Below are 26,772 nucleotides of genomic sequence, written 5' to 3' on the forward strand. Positions count from 1 at the left end.
TTCTTTATTAGCCTGTTCGTGAACAGTTACAAACAACCAAACATGAAATGCAGCGAGCGAAACCTCAACAGTCCACAGCTGCGAGGAGCTTCACAGTGGGAAAGCTCCATTATAAATTAGAAGTTTGCAGTGTGAAGACTCCAGCGCTCAGCGGAACCATCCATCACTCGGACGGAGCATCACCTGAAGAACAACACGACTGTCTAGCAGGGTTTGGCGTGCAATAACTCTGACCTGCAGACAGGTGGGAAGCATGCACAGACTCTCAGAGAATGACTAAACCACCTGTGTTGGCACCGGACGGCGTTACATCGGCGGGATGATGGATACGGTGTTGTACACGCAGAGACTGGCATGATGAATTATTTAACACTGGTCGGCTCACGCTCCAGTTCAACGCACACTTTTAGAATCATAAATAGTTTGCAATCTGTTCTAATGTACTTTTAAAGGCAGCTATAAATTTGTTGTTACTCGTACGTTGATGTAAAGTATCTGCTAATTATAAATCTCCCAATAAAGATATATTTTATATTATTATAACCTGGTTTTTACTACATTATCCTTTATGTTAACGCAGCAGCCTCCAATTACTGGTGGTGTAGTTATAATTGTTCACATTAAAAACACTTGTATACGATGCGTATTTACTCTACAAAAGATCACAAAACAACTAAAATACAACAGCTATAACTACCCAGAGTGCTGGTGGATGCTTCAAATTGTTTGTTTCATCATAAACATTTACATTAAACAACATTCATTTCGTATTTGTTGATGAATTGACGAATCACTACACACGTTTACATCTTCAAGGGGAGTTTTTGGCCACAAAACAGCTTCACTTTTCAACCTTTTTTGGATACAAGACACTTCAAAATGACAAAGCTTGCTGCTCAAAAGTAAGAATTTAATAGATGCAACGTTTTGTTCGTTAAATACCTTTTATGGCTTTAAGGTTTATTGTGAATCCAGTGGTTTAGGTTGGAAATCAGAGAGGCATCACACAAACAAAACAGTTTGTAAATATGAGTGAGAAGTAGGTGATAATATGTGGTTTTGTATGCGCTAATAAAAATGTGCATTTCACTCACGTAGACAACACAGCGACTGAAACACAAACAACAACAAACAGCAGATCAATATTCTCGACCACACTGATCCGAACACAGCAGACACCACAGGCGGCTGAGTGTTTTCAACGAGATCAAACCTCACAGTTTCTCGTTTCCAGCTCAGACCTCACACTGGTCCTGGCTTTCAGTCTCCACAGCGGACTTCCAGGACTCATGTTTATGTATTTTCAGATGGATGCAACACAGTTAAATCACCTTCCACCCTTAGAAACCCAAACAAATTAAGTCAGAGGTTTTTAAATTGAACGTAATTCCACACTAAGGGACAAAAAGCGAAGCCGCACAATCTAAATCTAGCAAACCTGATTAACTAGGCCTCAGTGTAATCACATTTTGGAACTTCTTAATTTAGCAATAAACTACTTTCATAGTTTATTCTCAGAATATGAGAAAGGTTACGTCATAGGGAGGGTTTCCAAACTCCCACTCCCTTTAACCACACTGGGCTACATTACACTTCATTCATTTAGAACGAGCTGCACCAACCAGCTTTGTTCAGCCCCACAAAAATCTGTTTTAAACTTGGACCGCCATCCCAAAGTTTACCCCAAACACCAAATATGTTGGATTATATTACAACAGAACGAACAGAAAATGATGCCCTAAAATAAACCAAGTGTAAAATTAAGTGCAAGCACAATGGAGCTGGACAGAAAATCTAAACCTAAATTCTTAGGATTTGAGACACAAACAAATCCAAAGAACAGAGCTAACATCAAAGAAAAGTCTGTTTAATGATGGGCTGCACTGATTGACAAGCCTCGCTGCTATAATATTGAGCTTTTTGCATATGGCAATTGTTTTGTAGCTTTGGAACATCTTATTTATCCATAATTGATTAAAGGTGGAAGCTGCAACTCTAACATTTAGATAGCATGTGCCACATTTATTGCTAGTTGTGGCTGTCAAGTTGTTTTAACATTTTTATAGCTGAGTTTAAATTAAAACTGCAGATATCTGTAACATCAGTCTAACTAGTCAAAGTCACAGCTGCTTAAAGACGTCTGTATTTCAGTTTTGACTGGTCAAAATAATAGCTGTAGATATCTTTAACGTCATTGTCCGAGATATTGTGCATGATGCCAGGTTTCCCACTGGGTATTTGCTCAACAACGCATTTGAACAGTGTTAGTAGAAATAAGAGATTTGTGTGTTGGAACAGATAGTTAGAAAATGCCACGAAATAGGAAGAGCTGATTAGCAGTTTGAGGATAACGAGAGCTTCACTCATCAGAGACTTACAGTTGAAACTGACAAGAACTTCGGCCTCTGGCTGCTTTAGTTACGAATCCAGTACCATGGGATGTTTATGAAGCAACCTGTCTCAGTCTCCAACTTGAGATAACTGGAACTTAATTTTGTCCAGTCAAAAATCTAATTTGAGATATCATTTTGACTCGGCAGACATCCAGTTTGACATATCTCCACATTCAGCGTACATTCAAACACATCCATCCATCCATTATCTATACACCGCTTAATCCTCACTAGGGTCATGGGGGGCTGGAGTCTATCCCAGCTGACTCAGGGTGAAGGCAGGAGACACCCTGGACAGGTCACCAGTCTATCACAGGGCTACACTTAGAGACAGACAACCAAGCACACTCACATTCACACCTACGGACAATTTAGAATCACCAATTAACCTCAACATGTTTTTGGACTGTGTGGGAGGAAGCCAGAGAACCTGGAGAGAACCCACGCTGCACGGGGAGAACATGGAGACTCCACGCAGAAAGACCCCGGGTGTCCTCACCGGGACGTAAACTGGCGACCTTCTTGCTGGAAGGCGACGGCGCTGACCAACTGCATCACCTTGCAGACCACATTCAAAGACATCTTGGACTGATTTATTAAAAGTTAGTTATAAACTGTTTATTAAAGGCTTATTAAAGCAGTTTTTAAAATATGTATTTCAGGCATATTAAAGGTGTTTTTAAGGTGTATTTAAGGCATATTACTTTTACAGATTTTGTAGCAAATATGAAGAGATATTTACCGCCCTGTACTGAATTTGTACCTTTCATAATTAGTCTAGCTATAGTTCTTCCAGGGAAACAACATTTCTTTACACTATTTTCTCTTTGCCATCTTCAAGTGCAACAAAACTCACGTAACGCTTAATTTTTCCACATACTTCTTTAAGTGTCAAAACATCATACAACACTGTTTGTCTCAACATAGCTCAACAACAAAATGTAATGTTCCGGATAAAGTAAACATAACACTGTTCTCTACGGTTCTTCATGTGCATTAGCACCATGTAACACTGCTCTTTTCTCTTGATAGGGTTTTGATTGCAGTAACAGCAATGCAGCAATCTTATCTACGACTGGAACAGGAAGTGTTGGTTGGCCTGCTCACCATCTCTCCAGGCATCCCTGGTTGTCCTCGCTCCCCAGCTTCACCAGAAGGCCCCTGAGAAAAAAAAGAGTTAATCAAATACATGTATTCATGCTCCTCATTTGCTTTAGAAGTCGTGACTGGAGCTCATCTCTGACCTGTAGGCCGGGTTTGCCCATCTCTCCAGGTGGTCCTGCAGGGCCTTCTTTACTCTGCAAGCTCACAAAGAAGAAAGCAGCTTCAGGTTCACAGAAACTAACAAAAACGTCTAAATCCTAGCAGCTGAAAGGTTATCACAGCATACTTACAGGCCAACCAGCGACAAGCAGCTGGTAGAAATTGGTTTGCTGCAAAAAGAAAGGAAACACGAGGTAAGTTATAGACGCAGGAATAAATATAAAGTGAGAGAAAATATTTTAAAAAACACCAGTCTTTAGTCATGAAAACATAACTTATCAAACTCTTCCTGTAGTTAGGAATGTGTCTTTGCTTTATCGCTGACCCTCATTCAGAGTGAATGTTAGTATATAAATGGCCGCCACAGGTCGTCCACATAAAGTTCAAAGCACACACAGTAACAAATCCCCTCCACAAAACACGAGCAGACTTTTATTCCTGCCATCTTTTTTCAATAACAGACTTGAAGTCCTCCATCATGCTGACATACTGTGTGAGTGCGTATTATACAACGTACAGCTGTGGCCAATGCAGAGAGATTAAACAGATGAGGACGGAGCATCGGCTTGCACGCACAATAACTGCAGGGTCAGAGGTCCTACAGATAGTCTGGGGATCTCATGGGTCGAGGTAGGATGGAGGATCATTTGATGTCCTGACAATGAATTATCTGAGCGCTAAAAGGAGAGAAGAAAAACCGTCTCCTAAGCCCTGGATGACGTTCTGTTTGAAGGAACACTTGGAATCCTGTTAGTACCAGGATTTAGATTAAAATAAAAGGTATCAATTTCCACTCTCTGCTTTCGGTAATGAGATCAGCCCAAGTTCTTCACGTCTCTGGATCAGTCCACTATAATAATGAGCTGATTTCCACCGCAGGAAGGTGCTGGTCGTTTTATAGAACGCGAGAGTGCATGTCGACTGCAAAACGGCACCTGCAGAACCTCTTTCAGGGTTGTTGTCGAGAAGGAAAACCAAGAAGGTATTCTTGCCGTGCAGGGTTCGATGCTGGTTGGTTAAATTCAAAAAGGAAAACAAGCACAATTGGTTTTGCCATCTGGAAGTCAAGTAGCAGTCAGCAACACTTTACCATATAGGCCAACAGAAACCACCGTTGCTCTTCTTCCGACTTGCACATGGAACTTGAGTTGGGTTCTGGTAACTTGTATCTGTCATTGTTTCAGTGCACTCAGTTAACACCATGGTTGGAGCTGCTGGATTCAATATCGCAATGGAAACAGAAAGTGCCAATTATGCAGCCATTCCTGTAAATGTTGGCGCTGCCTCACACCTTCCCCCAAGCTCCTGCAGTGGAAAGATGCCTATAGATTTACCCAAACACCAAAAGGCAGAAGAAAATCGTAGTTTTCCTCCTAAAAGAGGCTAAGTCTTCTGACTGCTCCATAATTTACTTCTTAAAAATGTGTTATCTTGTTAGCATGATAGCCCTAAATACAGCCAAGAAATAGCTGAGTTTTGTCACCCAATTCAGATGTCATTAACTCATTAAAAATTCTGTGCCATGGTCATGTTAAGAATGTTGATGTTTCCCATCTCCCTTTAGGGCATTTGCGTGCTAATAAGGCCGATTAATAGTTAGCATAGACAGCAAAAAAAAAACCAAAACAGATGTAGCCACCTCACCTGTTGGTTTATGGTCTACTGTTTTGGGGACTCAAGTTTAGGATTTTGGCAATTTCCATCGAAGTTTTTTAAATTGGATGTGTTGGATCTGACTAAGAACCCAATGGGAACTTCTCACGCCCAGGTGGTAGCAACTTGTCAATCGCAAGGTCGTCCTGCCCTATATCCTACACTGCTTCGGCGTAAATGTTATCATAATTCATCAAACGAACATCAGGCTGCTTCAAAGAAGACTTCAAACTACTGATTGAAACCATAAACTAATGAGTAAAATGTTTATTGAAAGAACAAATGTGGGAAGGAATTGGATAATTTTCTCGTAGACTTCTATACACGTTGACTTCTATATGAAACCAGATGAGTCGCCTCCTGTTGGCTGTTAGAATGAATGAAAGTTTAAGGCCCTTCCAAACTGGCTTCGCATTCATCTTTTATATGCAGAACATGGCAGATAAAACAAAATTATGACAGTTATATTATTAGCTTGTCATAAACTTAAGTGCTGGATAACATACATTTTTAACAATTTTTCTAAGATATTTTAGTTTTAACCATCACGGTGCACAGACCAAACCACTAACCAATAATCTGGTCAACCAGCTGACAGACTGGTAATGCAATCCCAAGACATGATAAAACGTTGTCAGTTAAGCAATATGAAACCACCTGATTTTTCTAAGATTATATCTGAATGAAAATACATTTCCGTTTATTTTCTACAAAAACCTCCAACTCTATGGTCTTTTTTTTCAAGCCCAAAGAAGTGCAGGTAGTAGGACTAGACGAAAGAGAAATTCATATACAATAGGAGACACATGGACTTACTGCAACCTACTGTAAATAAACTGACAAATTAAACAAGCATGTTTTACCTGGAACGCAGCCCATTCCTCAGCGGTGTTCTTCCACAGGTACAGGGTTGGTAAACCCGGCGGTCCAGGAGGTCCTAACTCCCCCCTTTTCCCTGCTCTCCCTTCAGGGCCAGTCTTACCCTGTGGCCATTGAAAAGGAAGTTGTACGTTATGCAAGACGAATCAGTTCACATGGGAACCTACTATAGCAGCCCTTGTTTGCAACATTACATCATAGAAGAGATCTGATACAACACCAGGGTTCTGGCATGAAAACAAGCGTTTATAGCAGTAGACATTAAAACGTCCGAGGGCCAAGTTGAGCGTTAAAACAAGACACCACCTCGGATGTTATTTCAGGGCTGTGCAGAACAGGAGTGGACATAAATCCTGAGGAGGTGAGTGGACAAACTTAACACATCATCATAGGTTATTGCATTGTAAACATGCTGGTGTTACCTTATCACCTTTAAACCCAGGAAGGCCAGGCTCACCCAGACAGCCCTGTGGAAACAGTGACTCTTAATGAAACTCAGAAGACAACAACGCTCTGAGGATAAAGCACTTTTCAAGGTACAAAATAATATTTATGAACTACTTCCAAAACCCACAAAGTGTTCAAAGTGTAGTTTCTGCAACTGTGTAGTAGCGAAAACAGTGACTTGAGAGAAAAGCAATCACAGGAACCTTGTAGAATATCAGTTTGTTGTCTGTTAAAAAGCATAAGCCATGTCAATAGAATGCGAACATTAAGAGTAGAGTGTTCAAATATAATGTACAGTTCCTGTATATTCAAATTGCTTGGAACTGTGTGCATCCTTCACAAACTCTGTTGTTTTGGTTGAGATCTAGACAAATTCGTAAATTTAGTAAATCTATTGAAAAATTTGCTGTAGTTTTTGACAGAGCGTGAAAACAAATGTCCTGCAGCACGCTTATTTAAAATTTCACATACTTGCATTATTATTTGATCCAATATTTGGCATTTTCAGATTATCTGTATTGTTATTTTATGGTATTTTGGCTCTGATACAGCTAATTCTCTCTACATAAAGGCATATAGTTAAGACAAAGCCATAAAAAAGTTTTGTCTTGAAGTTTTTGGTATTCTTAGCTTTGCAACCAAGATTTTCAACTTTAGTCCAAATACGCATTACTTCCAAATATCGGTTCTGATCACCTTGATTACCAATAATTGGTATCAGCCCTGGAAAAAAAACAAAAAAACATTGTTTGATCTTCCATCCATCCATCCATCCATCCTCCTTTGGTGCCTTAATATTCATTTTTCCAGTTTAAAAGAGCCTCATAAGGAGGCTGGAGACAGGTGTTGTTCTTGTCAGACCATTATTATATATCAGTCGCTGTTAGGTAAGGTTTATGTTATAAGAGTGATTTGTTATTTTTAGATAAAAAGATCATACTTTGGTTTAAGATACACTCTCTCACAACACATGGCACCATTTCAGGAACACAGGGCAAACCTCTTGTCGCCTAAAAAAAGCATGTCAGTGACGACACAAGCTAAGAACATCTGGCTGCAAACTCATTGCCTCTACTTCTGTCACTTCTGACAGATTTTTACTAACTACTTTGAGCGTTGAAAATGCCATCAAATGTGATGTCGAAGCACAGCAGCTGTGTGCGACGCGTTAGGGTTGGCACCAGGCTCAAATACTTGTTTCAGTTATTTGGAAATATAAAGTTATTCCACCTACTATTGAAATTCGAACTTTCCTGAAACATGCTGTTTACTAAAATATAAGGTTTGAAACAACACTTGCAGAGGACAGCTCTACACCAGGAGACGTCAGCGAGGCCTGAGATGTTGTACACGAGGAGGGAGAAGCCAACAGGACGTCTTCCCTCCTGTTCCCTACAGCCGGCTCCAATCACAGTAATCGTGCTGAGAGATCCTGTGGATTTTATGGCGGCGTGACTCCAGATGTAACCAGATGTGCTGTGTGCTTTTGGTTCTGTCTGCCCTGCAGTCCCTGTAATGGCCCACCTCTTAAACCAGCTAAGTCTTCCGACTGGATAGTTTAAGTTGACTTCATTCCTTCTCTGCACCAACCAGACAATTTGGTAGCCAGAGGTGAAGATTGTCATAATGAGTAATGCGATGACAAACTGTTGAAGGTCCTCAACCATGCGGCTCTCTGAATGCTCACATCGCAGCATCAAAGACATGTGGATGGACATATGTTTGAGCAGTGTAATCATCCCTGATCAGAGTCAGATGGCGGCTGATGGAGAACAGCTCTTGTAAGCCGTAAAGCATAAACAGTCGTCACACTTTCTCCGTTCACATGGCTTGTCCTGACTCCTTTTTAGATCTCATCTAATGACACATAGCTCTGATATTATACATCCAATTTTCTGTTAAATCAGCAGGATTCAAGCCTTTGCTTTGGTAATCAATATCCAAAACAACTGCAATGGCAATAAACACAAAAACTTAGATTCATTACTCATGAAACATTTTACAAGAGAACTACAAAAAGTTCTTGGCCTTACCAAAACATACAAAATAAAAATGCACTTGGTCCACCAGTGTTCAAGCTTCATGGAGGAAGGTCACATCTTGAGCCTCCAGGCACTCCTGAACAGCATACATGACCTTTTCATCACTTTGAAAATGGCACAAATGGGATTTCAGTTTGGGAAACAGAAGTCCGATGGTGCAGGTCAGGTGGAGTAAGGTTCAACAGTTAAAAGTCACCGTCTAGCTGCTTGAGTCGCTGCCATTTTCAAAGTGTTGATGAAGTCATGCATGCTGTTGGGAAAGATGTGGAGGCTCAGGATGTGACCTTCTCCCATGAAGCTTCAACATCAGTGGACCAAGTGCATCAAAGTTACAGGAGATTATGTTGAAATATTAAACAAGAACAATCTTTCTCCTGTGACAGTTTTTGGTAAGGCCAAGAACATTTTCAAGCATCCTTGAACATCAGGCAGAGCCATGTATTGACTATTTTCTTTGCTGTCATGTGGAAAAACAAGCAGGTATCATAATCGGATACATCCAATAGCACTAAAACAAAGACACAAGAAGATGATATGACCACTTACTTCCGGCCCTGGAGGACCCATTCTGCCCGGTGGTCCCCTTTGGAGTCGGTACATTTTACCACCAGAGCCCCGGACTAGGTCTCCATCTCTGGATACAATGGTCACAATTCCAGTGCGATCTTTGACCGGCTGTTCAAAGTGTGTGGTGGGTTTTCCTTCCTCTACCTTCACAGAAGGAGAAGAACTAATGACGCGAGATGTTGGTGAAACAGTCCAGGTCTCTTCTCTTAGTCTGTTGGGGTCTGTGGATGTTCTAGGATCCAAAGGGTTCTTTGGAAGCACAGGAGACCCTAGTGATGGCTTCTTGGAGGAACTTCCGATGTCCAAGTTAATGATATCATCAGATGGTTTTCCCGGGAACAGCAATGAAGTCCTCCCACCAGAATCTGTCTTCTTTTCTGTTGTAATGTTCTCTTCCTGATTTTTAGATGACGTTTCAGGCTTCCCCTTCTGGCTTCCTTTAGGCCCGTTTCTGGTCGGTTTCCATTGAGGGTCCATGTCGTCACCATTGTGGAAGATTGGATTCAACAAGTCGGTGTCCTCGTCCACCAGAAAGACGCCCCCACGACCTGCTGAACCTTTCCGATTGGGTCTAGAAGGCAGTGTCCCGTCCCCTCGAGCACTCCCCCGTCGCAGGAATGCATTCTGTTGAGAAACAAAAACAAGAATTAGGAATTATTCATGGCTCGTCTCTCCGGCATTATTACAGTGGTTTTCTGGTTTGAATCATGTTTTGATGCTAGTAGATGTATGGGGTATTGTGTGGCTCCGCAATACTGTGGTGGATTGTCTGAGGAGCATTAACAATACTGACAAACATCTTTGCAGCATCTTTGGATTGCAGACAATCACCGATAAACAAAATCGTGCTACATAGAGTGTAAACCTTATTTGTACCTGAGTGGACAAAATCAAAAATGCCACCTGCAAAATTTACAATAACAGCATTTCGAGATTGAAAAGATGAAGGCAATAAGAAGCCATGTGAACATTAAATCAACTGTTACTGTGAATGAATAAAAAGTCATTATGTAATCCAGAGATCTTGATGTTTTCTTGACAAAGTTCTACTTAAAAGACTTAAATTCAACCCCGACCACAGACCCTTTCCCACAGAAAAACACTGCTGCAGACCCTCTTCCCATCATCTCTTCCCTGACATCTGGTTTCATTTCATCTGCCTTCAAGTCAATTAGTTCCTCATCTTTTCGAGACAGTTACCATTAACCCATCTGCCATCAAACACGGCACACCACTACTGATTTTGTCATTTCTTTTCAAAACACTTGAGTGTTACGCCTCTAATCAACATTTCAGCGGTTTGCGCTGAGCTTCCTGCTGCAGCCAAACCAGTGAGAACTTTGAGCAAGATTATTGCGAACCTTTCAGAGCTGCACTCTGTTTGCTCTTTGACTGTTGCTGTACGTCAGGTATCACATTCGTTACTTAGCCACACTGTGGTTTGGATACCACTGCTGTTGTGTTGTAAATACTGACAATAAAGCTCTCTTCTTTGAAACTATGAAAGGAAATTCCCTACCACCCAAATTCCACTGCCATCCCTAAAAGCCTGTACATCTGTTATCCTTCAGCTGATAGTCAGGTTAAAGCATGCATCTCTGCTTATCTCTAGCTGGATCTTCTTCAACAAGTTTAACATAAATCTTGACAAGACGGAGATGCGCTGTCTTCTTTTTGTACCTGTTCTGTCTGGCACAGCTTTTACCTCCCTGTTAAAAGTACGACAGTGGCTCATTTCCCCGTGACATGAGTCTTGGCACAGTTCTGGATAAATGAGACAACCTGCAAATACTTCTTCAGCATAGACTCTAGTGTCACTCCTTCCTTTCACCTCCTCAAGGGAGTTTATGTAGTTTAGAGCTTCAGACCAAAGCTTTACAACTATTCTCTAAATGTTCTCACTGTAAATCTGCTGTAAATCAGTGTGGTCAGCTGTCAAAATGTCAACTTATTATGACCGACTCCCATTTTGTGGCTTCTCTCTCTCAAAACAAACACAGCAGTTTCTGTGGTATCCAGAGGTGACGGTGCAGACACTCCAAAATTAACAACACGCCAAACGAACCAAGCATTTTTCTCTTGCCGGTCATGCTGCAGTACATCCACACACACGAACAGCAAAACATGCTAAAATGTTGGGCCTCAGGGATCGGTGGCGTAGTGAGAGAGGCCTTTCAGGGGAAGGGACCAAAGGGCTATAAATTTTGTTTGATGACCCTAACGGGCTGAAATGGAGCACGCTAAAGTGGAGCTGAGAGGCATATGGAGAGCAGGAGGAGACAGGGGTGTGCACGGTCTGAGGAAGAAAGTGCAGAGTTGTACCTTTCAGAGTGCATATGTCAAGATGGGTAAATTATAGCAGAACACTGATAACATTGCTAAATATCAGAGGTTTAAAGCCGTGTGTTAGCATGAAAATTACACAAAAAAAACCCCTAAAAACATGGGGATAAGGGGGCGTTATTTTTTAACCAAATTACCAACCAAATGAAACATCACATGAGGCTTGTGAACCCATTTGTTAGTAGGTATTGCTGAAGTGCTTGGTACAGCTACCTGCATAATTTAAGACATTTGCTGAGGTTATATAATTGCACTTCTAGGTGTATTGGTGCTTTTGAGGTCTGCAGACCTCTTTTCTGGCATCCCAGCTGAATAAATCCTGCTAAATAAATACCGGCTTGATGGACATGTAAATGTATGCATCTGGCTCATGGCAAACTTGGTATTTAGGGCACTCTGTTTATTTAAAATAGGTGTTTAGAGTTCTGATGTGCACCAACAACAACCTGTATTTTTGCATTCTTTGTCTGTTCTCCATCTGCTATCCTCACACCGACCTCCTACCCTCACCTTCACCCTCGCCCCAGCCAGGTGAGGCAGATGGCTGCCCTCCCAGAGCCTGATTATGCCGGAAGTTTACTTTGTCCTTTGTGGTAAAGGGGAGTTTTTCTTTCCTTCACGGTGTCTCCAAGTGCTTGTTCAAAGGGAGTCCAAAGAAAACTTTGGTTTTGTTGGGGTTTCTCTGTGTAAATGTTGTAAGGTCTTCATGTTGCTATGCAAAGCGCCTTGAGACAACATATGTTGTAAATTGGCGCTATATAAATAAAACTGAATTGAATTGAACTGCTTCTGACAGGAGACAGCGGGCAATGGTTCGTGCAGTTTATTCTAAATTTTGACCTTTACATCAATGTCTGAGAGCCAAACAAAAGTTGTCATGGGAAAAAAACACAAGACCTGGAGGAAGAAAATGGTATCAAATAGAGGAATGAAGTGGAACCAGACACAATTTACGAATTCGTTATTACAGAGGAGATCTCAGGTTTCCGTTTTGGTTACAGATATTTGTCAAGGCAAAAAATCAATTGAGCATGCTCTGATTGTGTTATCAGAAAAAAAATGATATCCCCAAACATTAGCCAGAAACAGGCCAGTCGTCTGCCTTTAAATACTGTGTCTGCAATGAAACCCAGCCAGCGACGGTCTGAGATAGGCAGGAGACCAAACACAGAGCCCCAGCTGAAAACAAAAGGGCCTTTCTCTGTCTTATCCCAGGCCACATTCAGGCAACCAGCCCCGGCTGATAGGCAGACACTGGATCTCCTCTGGTCAACACCGTCCCCTCAGCTTATCTCCCCTCCAGTCTGTCAGATATCCCTACCAACGACAGCCCGGGCAGAACTTCACTGGGGCGCTATGATACGCCGGTCAGTCAGTCGGGAGCCGACAGTTATTGAGCGCTGCAAGTTTTCATCAAAGGACTGCAAACTCAGAGAAACATCCATATCTGAGCGTATGACCAACCTTTACTGCTCATGTGGGAGTGTTTACAGACTCCTGTGGTGTGATGGAGATGCAATGAGCAAACCTAGCTTTGAGCTTTATTCTCTCACAGGTTTACGTCATAGTAAGTTAAGATTTTGTACAATATCTTCCCACATGGAACCTACGTTTTTAATTTCATTGTGAAATTTTGACGATGTTAGTGGATTTGCGCACCTAAAATCTAGACTTTCAAATAAAGCAGCAGACATTAAATGTGGTGAACTACACCGTCAATTTTTAAGAGTAAAAGTCAAATGAAAATTGGATTAATGCTTCTACATTAACTAATAAGGCTGCTGTCCATCATGGGATGTTAATGCTGGTCACCGGCCTTCCTTTCCCACCTCTCCACAAATCACCAATTACGTTTAATTAAAAAAAAAAAAAAAAATACCGTCCCCTCAAAACGTAATTGAGAATGCAGTTTAGTTGTATAAAAGCACAATGTAGCAAAGACTGGGCAATGGTATGCTGATTTCTCCTTTAATTTGTCACTCATCTATATGTTGCAGTCACTCTGTGGGGGAACTGATTTATAATTAATATCTAATTTCACCCATTGATGTAACTGTTAGATCAATATACTGATATAAATCTTTGTTTATTAAAGGCGAGTAAAGCCCTCCTTTGTAGAAATGTTATGATTATATTTACAAATTGGCATAAATTTGCACTAAAAGCTACAGAGTAAAACTTCCTTTCTGATCTGTTGGCTGCTAAGTTGTTCATTTTAGCAGCTGGGGGTAAATGTTGGGGCAAATGCTGATTTTTTACGAGCTGTATTAAGATTTAGACCAGACCAGGTATTAAACAGCAATCTACAGGTTACAACCCCAACACTGTAACCTACAGATCACCATTGGAGTAGTGAGGATGTTTAACCATCAAGAATGATGGTTTTTTTTCAGAGAAACTGTAAATTCAGAGTCTTTCAGCTTCATTAACATCATGTTCAATGTCCCAACATGACAGCGCAAAGATTAAACAGTTGTTTGGCGTCAATCTTTGGGACAAAACTGAGTCTACAGAGCAAACGTGGCGCAGCATGAATCTCAGTAGTTATCCCGTCACACAAAACTAACAATCCCAGCGAGTAGCTCTCTGAGCCTTCAGAGCTCGTGCCAACACGGTGTTTACATTCGTTATCTCTTCCTAAAGGCTCTGAAGCAGCAGGCTCAAGCAAGCATGTTTTTCTTTGTATTTGAACAACACTTCTACCTTCGGTGGAAATGTGCTGCGCTGGCACAATGTGAGGACGTAATTCTCTTGGCCCGATACCACAGCTGAACAAATGGCAGTCAGGAAATCAAAAAGGCTCGGTGTTTGTCAGCGGCTGGAGGCTGATAAACAGGCAGAATCTTTAACAAGCTTCTATAAAGCCTCCTTATTACTCCCATCACACATGTCATTTTTTCTTGCTTTCATGCTCGTGTTTGTGAGTTTTAGCAGTTTTCAGGCCCTTGAAACCCAGTTTATGATGGTTAGCCATACTGATCTATTGATAGCTAATAACTTAAGATCAGGTTTCAGGTGACCACAAAGTGATTTGTCTTCTTCTGTATAAACAGTGTTTGTCTTTAGGATCGACACTGGGAAAAAAATTCACATTGTAATTCCAACTGGACCGGCAGGTGGTTTATTTATTAGACAGTGAGATGTAATCTAGCAACACCGGCATCCTGTTTGCTGCAGAGTTGAACAAAGACAAAGTGAAGTCTGCTTATGAAGCGCTCTGTATCGATGTAAAGAGTCGGGATCGACCGGTTTTTCCAATGGCTGAGTATCAGTTCTGATATTTATACATTTTTTGAATATCTACCTATACACCGCTTCAACTTCACTCGGGTTGTGGGGGCTGGAGTCTATCCCAGCTGACTCAGGGTGAAGGCAGGGGACACCCTGGACAGGTCACCAGTCTATCACAGGGCTACACTTAGAGATAGACAACCAAGCACACTCACATTCACACCTACGGACAATTTAGAATCACCAATTAACCTCAACATGTTTTTGGACTGTGTGGGAGCAAGCCAGAGAACCCACACTGTTCGGGGAGAACATGAAAACTTCACGCAGAAAGATTCCAGTGCCCCCACCGGGACACGAACCGGCATCTGATTGGTCATCACACACTAAAGGATAAATGTCGAAAGGTTCTCTTTTAATTAAACATATGTAAAACATAAATATATGCAATATAATGATTGATGCATTATTCTACGTTTTGACACCAACATTGTCATTTTTACTGCATTTCAATAATCAGAGTCCTTGATTACGAACATTAAGTATCTGATAAACCTGCATCAGATCCCTATTTAAGAGAGTTTTTAAAGACACACTTCCGACGTTTGACTCTGTTGATATAATTTCTGTATAAAACATCTGCAGTAGGTTAAAAATTCTGAACATTCTGCAAATAGCAGCTTTCAAGGTTGATTTATGTTTGATTTGGGATAATAAAGTTTGCAGGTAGAGCGCACCGTGGTTGATTTAGTTCATCTAGAGATAATATGCTAATTTTTTGGCCTCCAGGACCAATCGATTGGTTGAAGAGTAATACCAGTCGACCAAGATTCCATTTGGCTCGCCAAAGATTACGATGATATATCGCAGTATGTGAGCAATAAAGACCACAAGCAGACCCACACTGAGCCGACCCATGAAGGAAACAAAAGCAGGGCAGCTATCAGTGGATGCAAGTAGTTTATGCCTCTTCCTATAATGATGGATGTCGTCTGCATTAGTGCTGTAATGAATGGTCCATTGCTTGTCTAGTTAACTGACAGAACATTGATTTATGACAACTGTTTCTAGTCATTTATGAAAGAAAGTTGCAAAAAAAACCCAAAACATCTTAACACCCTTATCAGCACTTCACAGCCATAGTTGTTGTGATCGCACAATACATTGGGTAACTGCATCAACTTAAACATTTGCATTCAAACACGTGTCATAAATCTGTAAACGGCACACTGACACAGATACAATTAGCTCAAGTATCAAGGACATAACAGCGTCTCTGCATTTGTTTTTCAGCGAGCTGTTCCAAACTTCAAGGCAACTACAGCTCCAACTTGCTGGGACTTGAATCTTTGTAATCCATCACATTGTCTTGTCTCAGTTACAGTATCATTGCGTGACAATGCGGTTGGCATGATACGGTGCTGCTGGGAGAATTGGTGCAATCAGATCTATTACAACAAAGTATTTAAGAGTGTTGCTCTTCGATGCCGATTCAAAATAGAGATAGCGTCTCAAAATCTGTGCAACTCTCAGCACATACTTGTAAATATGGGCAGATGTTGTCGGGGCACACCTGGCAAAGATTAATGGTTATTACTGATCACTGAGTCCTTCCATCAGCACGAGTATCCTCAGGAGTCAGTCTGCATATGGAGCTGACAGACTCTCAGTTATGAGCAATGAGAAATCTATGGAGGCCTCACAGTCTGAAAAAAAAAAAGCGCTGCAGGCTACAGTGTTATCATTAACACACACACACACGCACGCACGCAGACAATGAACACTTGCTCCTACAAAGGGCTAATCAAACGGCAAGGTCCGTAAATCTCGCCAAGACACAGGTATGCAGACGGTCTCAGACTGGCTGGGTCTTGCAGGCAGAAGAAGGCAGTTTGGCCTGGAAATGTTCACGACCACACTGGTCTGATGCTTCAGGAATAAAGATGTGCATGGCAGAACTGGATGCAGGAGTCGCAATTTCTAGTTGTGCAATTATTTATGCAGACCCGACGGTAAGGTCGGCTGTGTGTCTGTCTGAGGACGAGGCAAACCAGCGGGACTATATCGCCACAATCACGCGTGTTAACACTTGTGTGTGCTCGAATGTCTTTATGTGGTGTGTGTTCATCAGCATTGTCATGTGCACACGAGCTAGCGTGTGACTCCATTGTGCTGCTCGGTGGCTCAGCAGGTCAAGTGTGGCGTTAACACCATCATGGTCTGGGCTTTTATTTCCAGCAGGACCACCCATGTTCCAAATGCCACCGTTAGTCTGGATCAAAGCATCCACCAGTTCAACAGTGGTGGTCCTGGGCTATACAATAAGATCGCCAAGAATGTAGGACAGGAAGAGAAGGACTTTAACGTTTCATATACGATAAAACTGCTCTGCGAGCTCGAGCTGGTTTCCACTTCGACTGCGCTTTTACTGCCAATGCAGAGCCGCGTCCATCCCATCGAAGTCTGAATCACCAAAAACAGAAACGGGCGTGTGTTCTGCCTTAATAATACCAAAACTAACACTAATAATACAATAATTTCCTTTATGTTGCTCTTTTAAACACAAGAATTCACAGAAGTCATCAACACTCAATGGTGAAGTCAAGTCACTGTTATTCATACGGCACATTTTAAACAACAACCAATGAGCAAAAGTGGTTTACAGCAGAGAAATAAGAAATCAGTATGAATTTATATACAAGTCTTATTACCAGTTTGAAATTCTGACTAAGATGGAACCAACAAATTCAGCACACTGGGACCCAATACATGTATATGACTCAATGACTTGGCTGACAAAAGTGCAAGGCCTGAAACATAATTTTTTAAAAGTACAAACATCCAACATTTTTGCAGGATTCTCTCATTCGGTCTCAGTGTATCAGCTTTTTGAAATCATAAAATGTGGTCATGTCGTAGAATTTGTAATGATACGCATCATATTTGCTTAAATGATGAGTAAATAGTTCAGATCCTGTTATGCCTCTGACTAAATGCATGCATACAACATGTCAAGTACACACTATGCAGGCAGTGAAATCCACCTCATGTTTTAAGCAAGTGCATGACTTCATTTTGTTTTTTTCCATGTACTTGGTTTTTAAACAAAGTCAGATTATGTTCTCAAATTTGCATTTATTCTATAATTTTGTTGGAAGAATTCAAACCACTAGATTTGGTTGGCATCATTACAGAGAGAACAGTGGAACAGATCACATTTAAATGGCTGCTAAAGCAAAAATACACACAAAACTACACAGTCAATGTGCTATTTTGTAATCTCACAAAGACTCAGGAGCATCTTCGGGGCATTTCGAAGGTGTATTCAAAACTGAAAACCACATCAGGTGCAGCCTTGTACTTTCAGCCTCAAAGTCAAGTCAAAACCTCAGAACCAAAACACCCTAAGCCGAGTTAAACCCAACAAAAGCACCTGCACACGCTACAGTTTGCATTCGAGCAGAACAATCAAAAGAGAAGGTAACATCTGAGGGGTACCTTTCCACTCCAGCGTCTTTGACCCTGCACATGCAACCCCTTTAAATCCAGCAGCAGGCATCCGAGCAGCAGGTACCTTCCAGCATGGTGGAGCATGACTGCAGGAGACACCACAGGTCCGTCTGCACTTCAGCTCTGTTGTACCCACAGCAGACCTCGGCTCAGGAGGCTGATCCAGCTCCCTGCAGACACACCCACACACCTACTGGCTACACACCCAGCAGCCATACATCTTCTATGATATAATACATCTAATCTGGCATATGAAGAGACTAGAGCCCAGCCCTTCAGCCCTCGGGGTGGGAGAATGTTGGGAAAGACTGAACTAACACACAGTTGAGAGTAACAGCTGTTCGGCAGTCAAATCTGACATTCAAGCCAACCCAAAATCTATTTTTTTCACCCGCAAAATGTCAGAAGATCTGAACACATGACGTTCTCAACGCCAAAACACTTTGCCAGCTCTCCGCTAACCAAACGAGACTGAGTATGAGAGCGAACATCTGATCGCAGTGAGATATTGGCGCAAACGTCAAACCGCAGCATCACGGGCAACTGGAAGTCTGCATGAGTGAATAACTGCTCGATCCAAGTGAGGGAAGCAGAGTCGAAGGAAAACGGGGGGACGAAGATGATGTGAGGGAATCCCCACCGCTTTCACACATGGATGGGTTTTTGGTTGCACACTAGAGGAGGGGAGAAAAGCCTCTGTGGGGAATTAGAGGAGGGGAAGCCACAGCGCCCAGCTCCAGCGAAACAACCGCAGTTGAGAGAACATTCAAGAGGAAATATTCACCGCGGATCCTCTGGGGCTTTGCTTGATTTACGCGATGGGAGAGACCTCCTCTGCATGAAAGTCAAAAACAGCGGCGCGGCTCGTCGTCGCAGGAAGCATGACTTCACGTCTACCAGCAACAAAAAAAGGAGAGGTGGTCGAGCACAAACAGCGATATAAATAAAGTGGAGCAGAGGGAGGTTGATTCGGGGTGAACAGAACCTCTGTGGGTGCTTGAAAACTGCAGGGCAGATGTGCCGAGGGAAATCTGTATAACTCTAAACAACTTCCCAGCACATCTTGGTCCTGCCCGCCGCGTAATGTCTTCCAGAGAGCTCCGCCGTCTGCGCTGAAAATGTCACTGAACTTTAACCGCCGAGACCTGCAGAGTGGAGATTTAGCTGATGTAGCAACTCCAGCGACAACTTTCCATCACCTAGCATTTAGCCACGTCTGATTTATCCTCACGGCACAGCTACGCCGGTCTAAATTACAGTTTTGGAGAGGAAAATTATTAGTATGAGCATGTTGGGTTCTGCACTGCTTAGTTACAAAGAGAGAGAAACAATTAGGGGAAGATTTTCTGTTTCCATCTTCTACCCTAAATCCTCCTTCGCTTTTATCCGAGCTTCCTCTTGTGCTCCGTGATTTGAGGGCCTCCCGACTCGTCTGTAATTATTTTATATTGGAAGCAGTTATGAACCTCATTGAGCAGATGAAAAATATAAGGCTGTGGCACTGAAAGAAAAGCTCGACAGCGTGCAGAACTGTCCTGTTGCTTCAAACACTAAAAGGCATTCAAGATGCCCGTTTTTTTTTTAAAGACACAACACAAAGCATGTTTCTTCCTGGTGTTCTAATTAGCAAATAGCTCGTTTGGAGTGTTGCGTGCCCTTTGCCGAGGCTTTGATGCATCATGCAGCTCAGAAGAAACACCACAAAAAACCTGCTTTTAGTTCCAGAATCCGTCCTACCAGATGGATCGGAGAGGACTGTTTTAATATTAGCTTCCTCCCATTATACGGTCTTGTGCCAGAAATTTGTTGTGCATCCTGCTTTGCCCCCCTCTGTTCTTGTTCTGACATATTTCTGTTTCAGTGTGTCATCCAGTGGAACACATGTACAGTCCTCAAAGTGTTTCATCCTTTCAGTGCAGCCAGTTTGGCAAAATGGATTGAAAATGCATTTACTCTTCTTGTCATCTTGGACCCAAACATGTATTCAGTGCTTATAAAACCACCAGAAATGGGTCAATTATCTACTGCCAGGTTATGTTGGACATATGTTACTGCTTGAGTCTATAACTTGAGGACGTACGTTGGAACATCCACCTGCTAGGAAATCTGGCAAACATACAGTTAGACCACAAATTCTTCATCCTATCGCCAAATTTTGATTTTTTAATGTGACCAATAGGCTACTTTTGACTGTAAATTACATAAACACTTGATAAAAGACACTGTGTTAGACATACAACCTTCACTATTTTTTAACTTTCCCAAAAAATTCCATGTCTAAACTTATTCTTCATATAGTTGCTAACAAGCTTTTTGCACGTCTTTACTGTGATTTTGGCCTCAGGACTCCATAATCCAGATATCAGCATCTTTGGCAGCCCATTTCAGATCCCCGTCTTGTTGGAAGAACCAACGCTGGCCAAGGCCAAGATTTTCTGGCCTCACATTTTCCACCAGAATCTTAATGTCGTCCTGTTTTCTCATGATGCCATTCGCTTTGACGACACTGCCTGGCCCATCAGCCGAGAAACAGCTCATCCTTTCCTGCACTGTTTTTCTGAAGACCAGCCTCGGTAAGTGTCCGACTTGACATGTTGGTACCAGAACTGCTCATCAGGATGACCTTATATATGATGCGAGGATTCGTCTCAGCCTCTTGCATCACCATTCCTTCCAGTACAACGGTCGCTTTGAGATTTGTCACAACATGCAACTCCTTGAACTTTACGTTTCCGCTTTGGGAAAACTTGGATATGACTTTATCACTTATCTTGTAAGCAGCCAAAGCGTTTAACTTTCTCATTAATAGATCCTAAAAACAAGCTCTTTGGTTTTACAACTGACTAGAGAACTACTGCTGCATCAGCTGTTCTTAATTTATAGTGTATTAGAACACTTTAGAACGTTTTATTAATGATAAGGACCATTTGAAGTGGTATCCAGACAGCATTTTCCAAAAAGTGGTTGTGATTACAACAGCAATGACTCTTCTTGTAGTAAAGATAGTGAGAAAATGGTTTAAAAAGTCATCAATAACATCTCTAACACAACGTCTCACTGTGTTTTGTCACTTGTTTATGTCATTTCCATGCAGAACAAACCTGTTGATCACATAAAAATTCACTACAAACCAACATTTGGCACCTGTAAGATTAATTTTCTGACTCAAGGAGAAGCAGAATCGCAGGTGCTATATGGAGTTTAACGATGAAGGAATGTGATGCTTGCCGTCATGAGATCTTATTGGTTTTGGCCGATGATCTGTGAACATGACAGGAGTGTATATTAGAGACGAGTGGTTCCATGACAGTTGAGTATCATCCCGAAGCTTTTTCTTCCACACACCAGTGAACAATTTACACTGGTTCAGCTCTCCTGACAAACAGATGATGCAAATATGCAGCAGCGCCATCCATAATCGGAGCCTTTTAGAGCAGCTCACGTCCTCGCATCTTTCAGGACGAGGGTGAAACTGGAGCTAAACCGTCCATCTCGCGCTCGCTACGACCCAGCTGGACTAAACCTGGACCTGACTTCTGACCTTGACCTTAGCCAGCTGCTGCCTCGTGGCCAAGCGAGCATTAAGGCCAGAAAGTGAGAAAAACGGTGTGAAATTACACTGAGGTTCTCTAAAAACAAAAAGGTTTACATGAGGACTGACGTCTGACGAGGTAAACCTTTTAATAGCAGATTAAAAAATGACGAAAGCAATTCATTTAACAACAGCTTTGAAAAAAACAGAACAAGCTTTTACCAACATTTGGTGGAAAATCTAAATTTGGCCAAAAAAAGGTGTGAAATTACATTACATTCTCTAGTTATGCCAACTAACCGACTATATTGAGTTATGCTAATTAGTGTTTCCTCTACAATTAGTGGTATTTGAAATGACCAATTTCAATTTAACTGGCAGCATGAGTACAAGTTTTTAGGCTTTTAAGGACCTCTTGAACTCAAGGTGGAGAAAAAAAAAGGTTATTAAGTCAATTTGATTAATTTATTAGAACTTGAATTTCATTTTAAACCACTTAATTTGAGTTTAAATTACACACACTATTAAGGTGGTGTAATTATGTCATCACAACTCGGCAAAATAATGTTTTCAACTACCTCCATTATTAAAGTTTGATTGTTATCTTGTGACGACGCATTTATTTAAGTGGTGGCTCCCTGAATTACTTTTTTAGAGTGTAAATAAGCCGAAAATTACACAAGTTAACATCAAGATTTATGCCAGTTGGGAAACTCAGTTTGGCACAAGATCCAAGGAGCACTTTATTAAATAACAGCTTTGAAAAGAAAAGACTTTCAAACAAGACTCAGCTTTTACCAACACTTAAACTGTGCCAGAAAGTGTAGAAAAAAAACATGTGGAGTTAGATTCTGATTCTCTAAAAACAAAGGTTTAGGCTTAAATAAAAGCAACACAACAGTTTGCATCAGTTCTGAGTTGCATGAATGGAATTATGTCCACCAGTGAACTGTATTGACTTATAAGAATTAGTGTTTCCTCGACAACAAGTGCTACTTTTAACGACTAATTATCTAATGATTGGCAGCGTAAACACAAGTTTTTTTTAAGTTAAGGGCTTGAAAGATGGAGAAAAATCAAGTTATCAATTCAGTTTGATTAATTTATCCCATTTTAAATGTTGTTGTCTATCGATTCAAGTAGAAATTTTAGTTTAAATTACCCAAAATATAAGGTTGGAGTAATTACCAACAATATTATGTCAACAGGCAATTTTAACGGTTTATCTGGATCAATACATTCAGATTTTATCTTGCAAATACACATTTAATTAAGTGATGCCACCCTGAATTGCTTTTTTTTAGAGTGTAAATAAGGCAATAATTACACAAGTTAACATCAAGATTTACGTCTGTTGGGTAACTTTCAAAATGGCACGAGATCCAAGGAGCACTTTATTAAATAATGGCTTTTGAACAAGACTCAGCTTTTACCAACACTTGAACTGTGCGAGAACATCCATCTCTGCTCGGCTAAAGTCAGGAAACTCCTGAAACGCTGCGTGAATCTTGGTGGATCGACAGAGTGATGAAGTGTCAGAATGACGGATCATTCTTTTCCACCTCTTTGTTTTTGTCTCGGTTTGCCAGTTAAAAGTCGTTGTTTGACAGGTTTTATGAAAGCGAGGCCTCTCCGGGGAGACCGGTGGAAACACTGGGCTGCGATCGGAGGTGGAACGGGGAACATTATGACCACAGGCGTGTGAGCGTCTGCTGCTTTCTCTCTGACAGATGTAGCTTTAGGGAACAAGTGGAAGCAGCGTTATAACTATTTATAAAGCAGGCGAGCCCTCTGACAAACCGGGTTCAGTCGCCTGGTGACGTTCGGGGCAGAAAAACAATCAAACGCAAGCTCCGTCATGTTCTTTCTCTCTCGCTCTTTCTGACAAACATGCCTTCAGTGGATGGAGCAGGGTTTAAAGTTGCATCATTTAAAGAAACTAAGAAGTTTCTGCAGGAAATCTGTTGAGTATTTAACCCAATTAAGGCCTTGTTTAGCTCAAAAAAAGACCAAAAACAGTCATTAAAAGTTGCACATTGCAGGACTTGTTTGACCCAAAATCTCAAGAAAGAAGAGATGTTTGCAATCTTGTAAGTCACTGAAAAGCAGCATCCTCACATTTGAGAAGCTGCAGAAAAGAAAGCAATTCTTTTCCGTGCTGATTTTGAGAGTTCAAAACCATCAGCATGCTCCGAAGTTCATAGTTCTCTCTTCATAATTATGTGTTTAGCTAAGGTCCCTGACCTGCACGAGTGTTTAACATCTTAGTGCACATTGGAGGAGCTGCAGATTAAATGGTTGGTGTCTCCAAAGAGAGCACCTGTCAAAGGGAGGCCCCGGTCAGGACATGCATCAAAGTCAGGAAACCCCGACAAGCAGCCCCCACAGTCAGAAACGTCACGCTTCAGAGACGACAGCAGCAGACCTTAGCGGTGGAGAAATCGGTCGTGTTAATGCAGTAGTGGTGTTTTATTTACTTTTTTTTTTTTTTCTTCTCCGAATGTGCAGAATCTGAGGAGAACCAGAGCCGAGGCAGCTGCACCTCCACAGCTCTGGTTTACATGGATGTAATGAGAAACAGGCTGCAAGGAAAACTGGACGGTGTGCAGAATCATTACTTCTTCCTACACGATAATCTGCAATCATCAGCTAGTTTTCATATTCCCAGAGACCAGAGTTGCGTTCGAGTTGCCCACTTGTCCACTCACTTGCACACCAAATCGTACTTTTGTTCAGAAAGCTGCTCGCACACTTCAGACACTACTTGGATGTAACGCTGAAACGTAATTATGCGCCGGATATTTGTAATTATCTGAGTCACATAAACAAATTCCAGAACATCTGCACCACATTTGAGGCCACGGACAAGACAACGTTGCTATTTTTGGATTGCAATCGACATATTTTTCCACAACATTGAAATAAAAACACAAATCTGTGAACATGCAACGCAACTTCGCACATACTTTGGCTCTGCTGTATCCATTTAGCAGGCCAGTTGTCGTTATGGCTGAGCTATTCAACAACAAATCACTAATTAAAGTCTCAAATATGGCTCCTGTAGGTGTTTTAATAACATTTTTTTAAAATTCTGCTGCACAGTAAGAGAAGGAAATGAGCCACTGCATAGTTAACCAGACACACTCGGTGGGTAAGAAAATCCTGTTAGCTAGCAGCTAACATTAGCACCAAACCATCTGCTTCTTCACCAGACGGGCCGAATAATACCTGTCCATAGGATCCCACATGTCAACACTTCCAATGCATCGTCTGTGTAAGCAGCACTGAAATGCACTCTGATGGTGTCACATTGCAATCTGAGACACAGGCCATCGCATTTCTTGCTCCTCGTTTGCATAAAGTTGAGGTCTAGGCTACTTTATGCAAATCCGAGGCGTCCAGGTGCCACTCGACGCCTCGGGAAACTCCAGAACAAAAGACTTTTAATTGTTGAGATTGAGCAACTGCATGACTTAGATCAGACCTCAGATGGTTTCAAAAGCAGCAGACAGCCTACGAGTCCAATCAGCTGCATCAGATGGTTGCAGAAGCGAGAAGTTTGGATTGGTGTCTTGTTGGAGAACACCTGTGATACTGCAGCGTATAACCCTTGCCTCTTTCTTTTTTGTGGTCTGTAACATACTGCACATAGGACATCTTTACGTTCTCTCCACTTCCTGCCATGGCTGTGCTGCCTGAAGAGAGATGCAAGAACTCCACGTTGCAGTGAATCAATTATCCAGAAACGCCCCCATGGATATGTATTCTTAGGCCAGTGTTTTGGTTTCAGTACGAAGGGGTGGCATAATTACATCATCTACCCCAAGAATACCCCAAGTCTGTGAGAATCCAGACCTCTAATTTGTGTCCATGCAGTGAATGTACTACAAGACCAATACTACGTATGCTCAGCAGCAGTTAGCATGAGCAGAATATGTAGAGAGGACCTACTGCAGACTTCCACGGACTAAAGAAGTGGCCGAACAGCAACAACTACACATCTGTGGCGTCCCCAGCTTTCCACTCGCAAGGGAGTATAATCAAGTCTTAAGCCAACTGATGCAGGGTGCAGCCTCTGTACACGACAATCTGGTGTTTTCTGTCACATTTTTGTATTGCATCAAACAGTGGACGAAATTCACAGCTGAGAATTCAACGTAGTGGACTGAACAGTGGGCCAGTTTCATTTCACAGACGCTTTTAGCCCAAGTGATGTACATCTGAGAGTAGATACAACACAAGCAAGGATCTAGATAGGAAAAAAACAACCTGGATCAGCAACATAACCAGGGGAAAGTCTGTAAATTGCTTGTTTTCTCTAACCAGAACAGCCGAAACCAAGTAGATACCCCATTTACAATGATTCTATAAAACAGCCAGTTTATTTTAAAATCAAATAAACTGTACACTAGGGTTTGAACACTATAATAAAATGATGGAACCTACACATTGAGCACGAGTATACCAATCAACCTTCAACACCACCAATGAGCAAAGAGAGTTTAAAACTAACAGAGAGAAGAACACAGCGACCTGAAAACACAGACAAACAGCGAGACGTATACAGCCAGAGGAGACGGATTCAGACACAATAGAAGAAGAAAAAAAACAAAGAGATAAACACAAGCAGATGAACAGAGATACATAATCAGAAGAAGGTGCAGTCGGCTGAAGGAGATTTCACTATTAGGACCGATCTGTTGCAGCTTGTTCCTGCAAACAATCTACAGCACAAAACAGCAGACTCTGTCATCTGCATCATCACAAAGGCATCCCAACGCCATCCTGATGGAGAAAGTGTGTGCGCGGTGGAGCTGGCATGGCACGGCATGCTTTTCTTTTTTCTTTTCTTTTTTTTTCATATTCAGGATTGTAGTAGCTCCTCTAGCTGAACACTACTGAAGAGAAACAG

The 26,772-nt window shown here is 41.7% G+C and overlaps 1 protein-coding gene across 1 annotated transcript in view; it reads right to left on the minus strand.

Moving 5' to 3' along the window:
* Window positions 1-26,772, minus strand: part of LOC103371509 (collagen alpha-1(I) chain) — a 131,708-nt gene that overhangs the window by 55,789 nt on the left and 49,147 nt on the right. The window contains exons 7-12 of the mRNA XM_008300859.1: window positions 9,224-9,868; window positions 6,611-6,655; window positions 6,173-6,292; window positions 3,788-3,826; window positions 3,638-3,691; window positions 3,501-3,554 (exon numbers count right to left, since the gene is read on the minus strand). Of these exons, the coding sequence (XP_008299081.1) occupies window positions 3,501-3,554; window positions 3,638-3,691; window positions 3,788-3,826; window positions 6,173-6,292; window positions 6,611-6,655; window positions 9,224-9,868 (957 nt within the window). The remainder of the gene's footprint in view (window positions 1-3,500; window positions 3,555-3,637; window positions 3,692-3,787; window positions 3,827-6,172; window positions 6,293-6,610; window positions 6,656-9,223; window positions 9,869-26,772) is intronic.

Source organism: Stegastes partitus, unplaced genomic scaffold, assembly GCF_000690725.1.
Source record: "Stegastes partitus isolate 25-593 unplaced genomic scaffold, Stegastes_partitus-1.0.2 Scaffold1600, whole genome shotgun sequence".
Taxonomy (NCBI): domain Eukaryota; kingdom Metazoa; phylum Chordata; class Actinopteri; family Pomacentridae; genus Stegastes; species Stegastes partitus.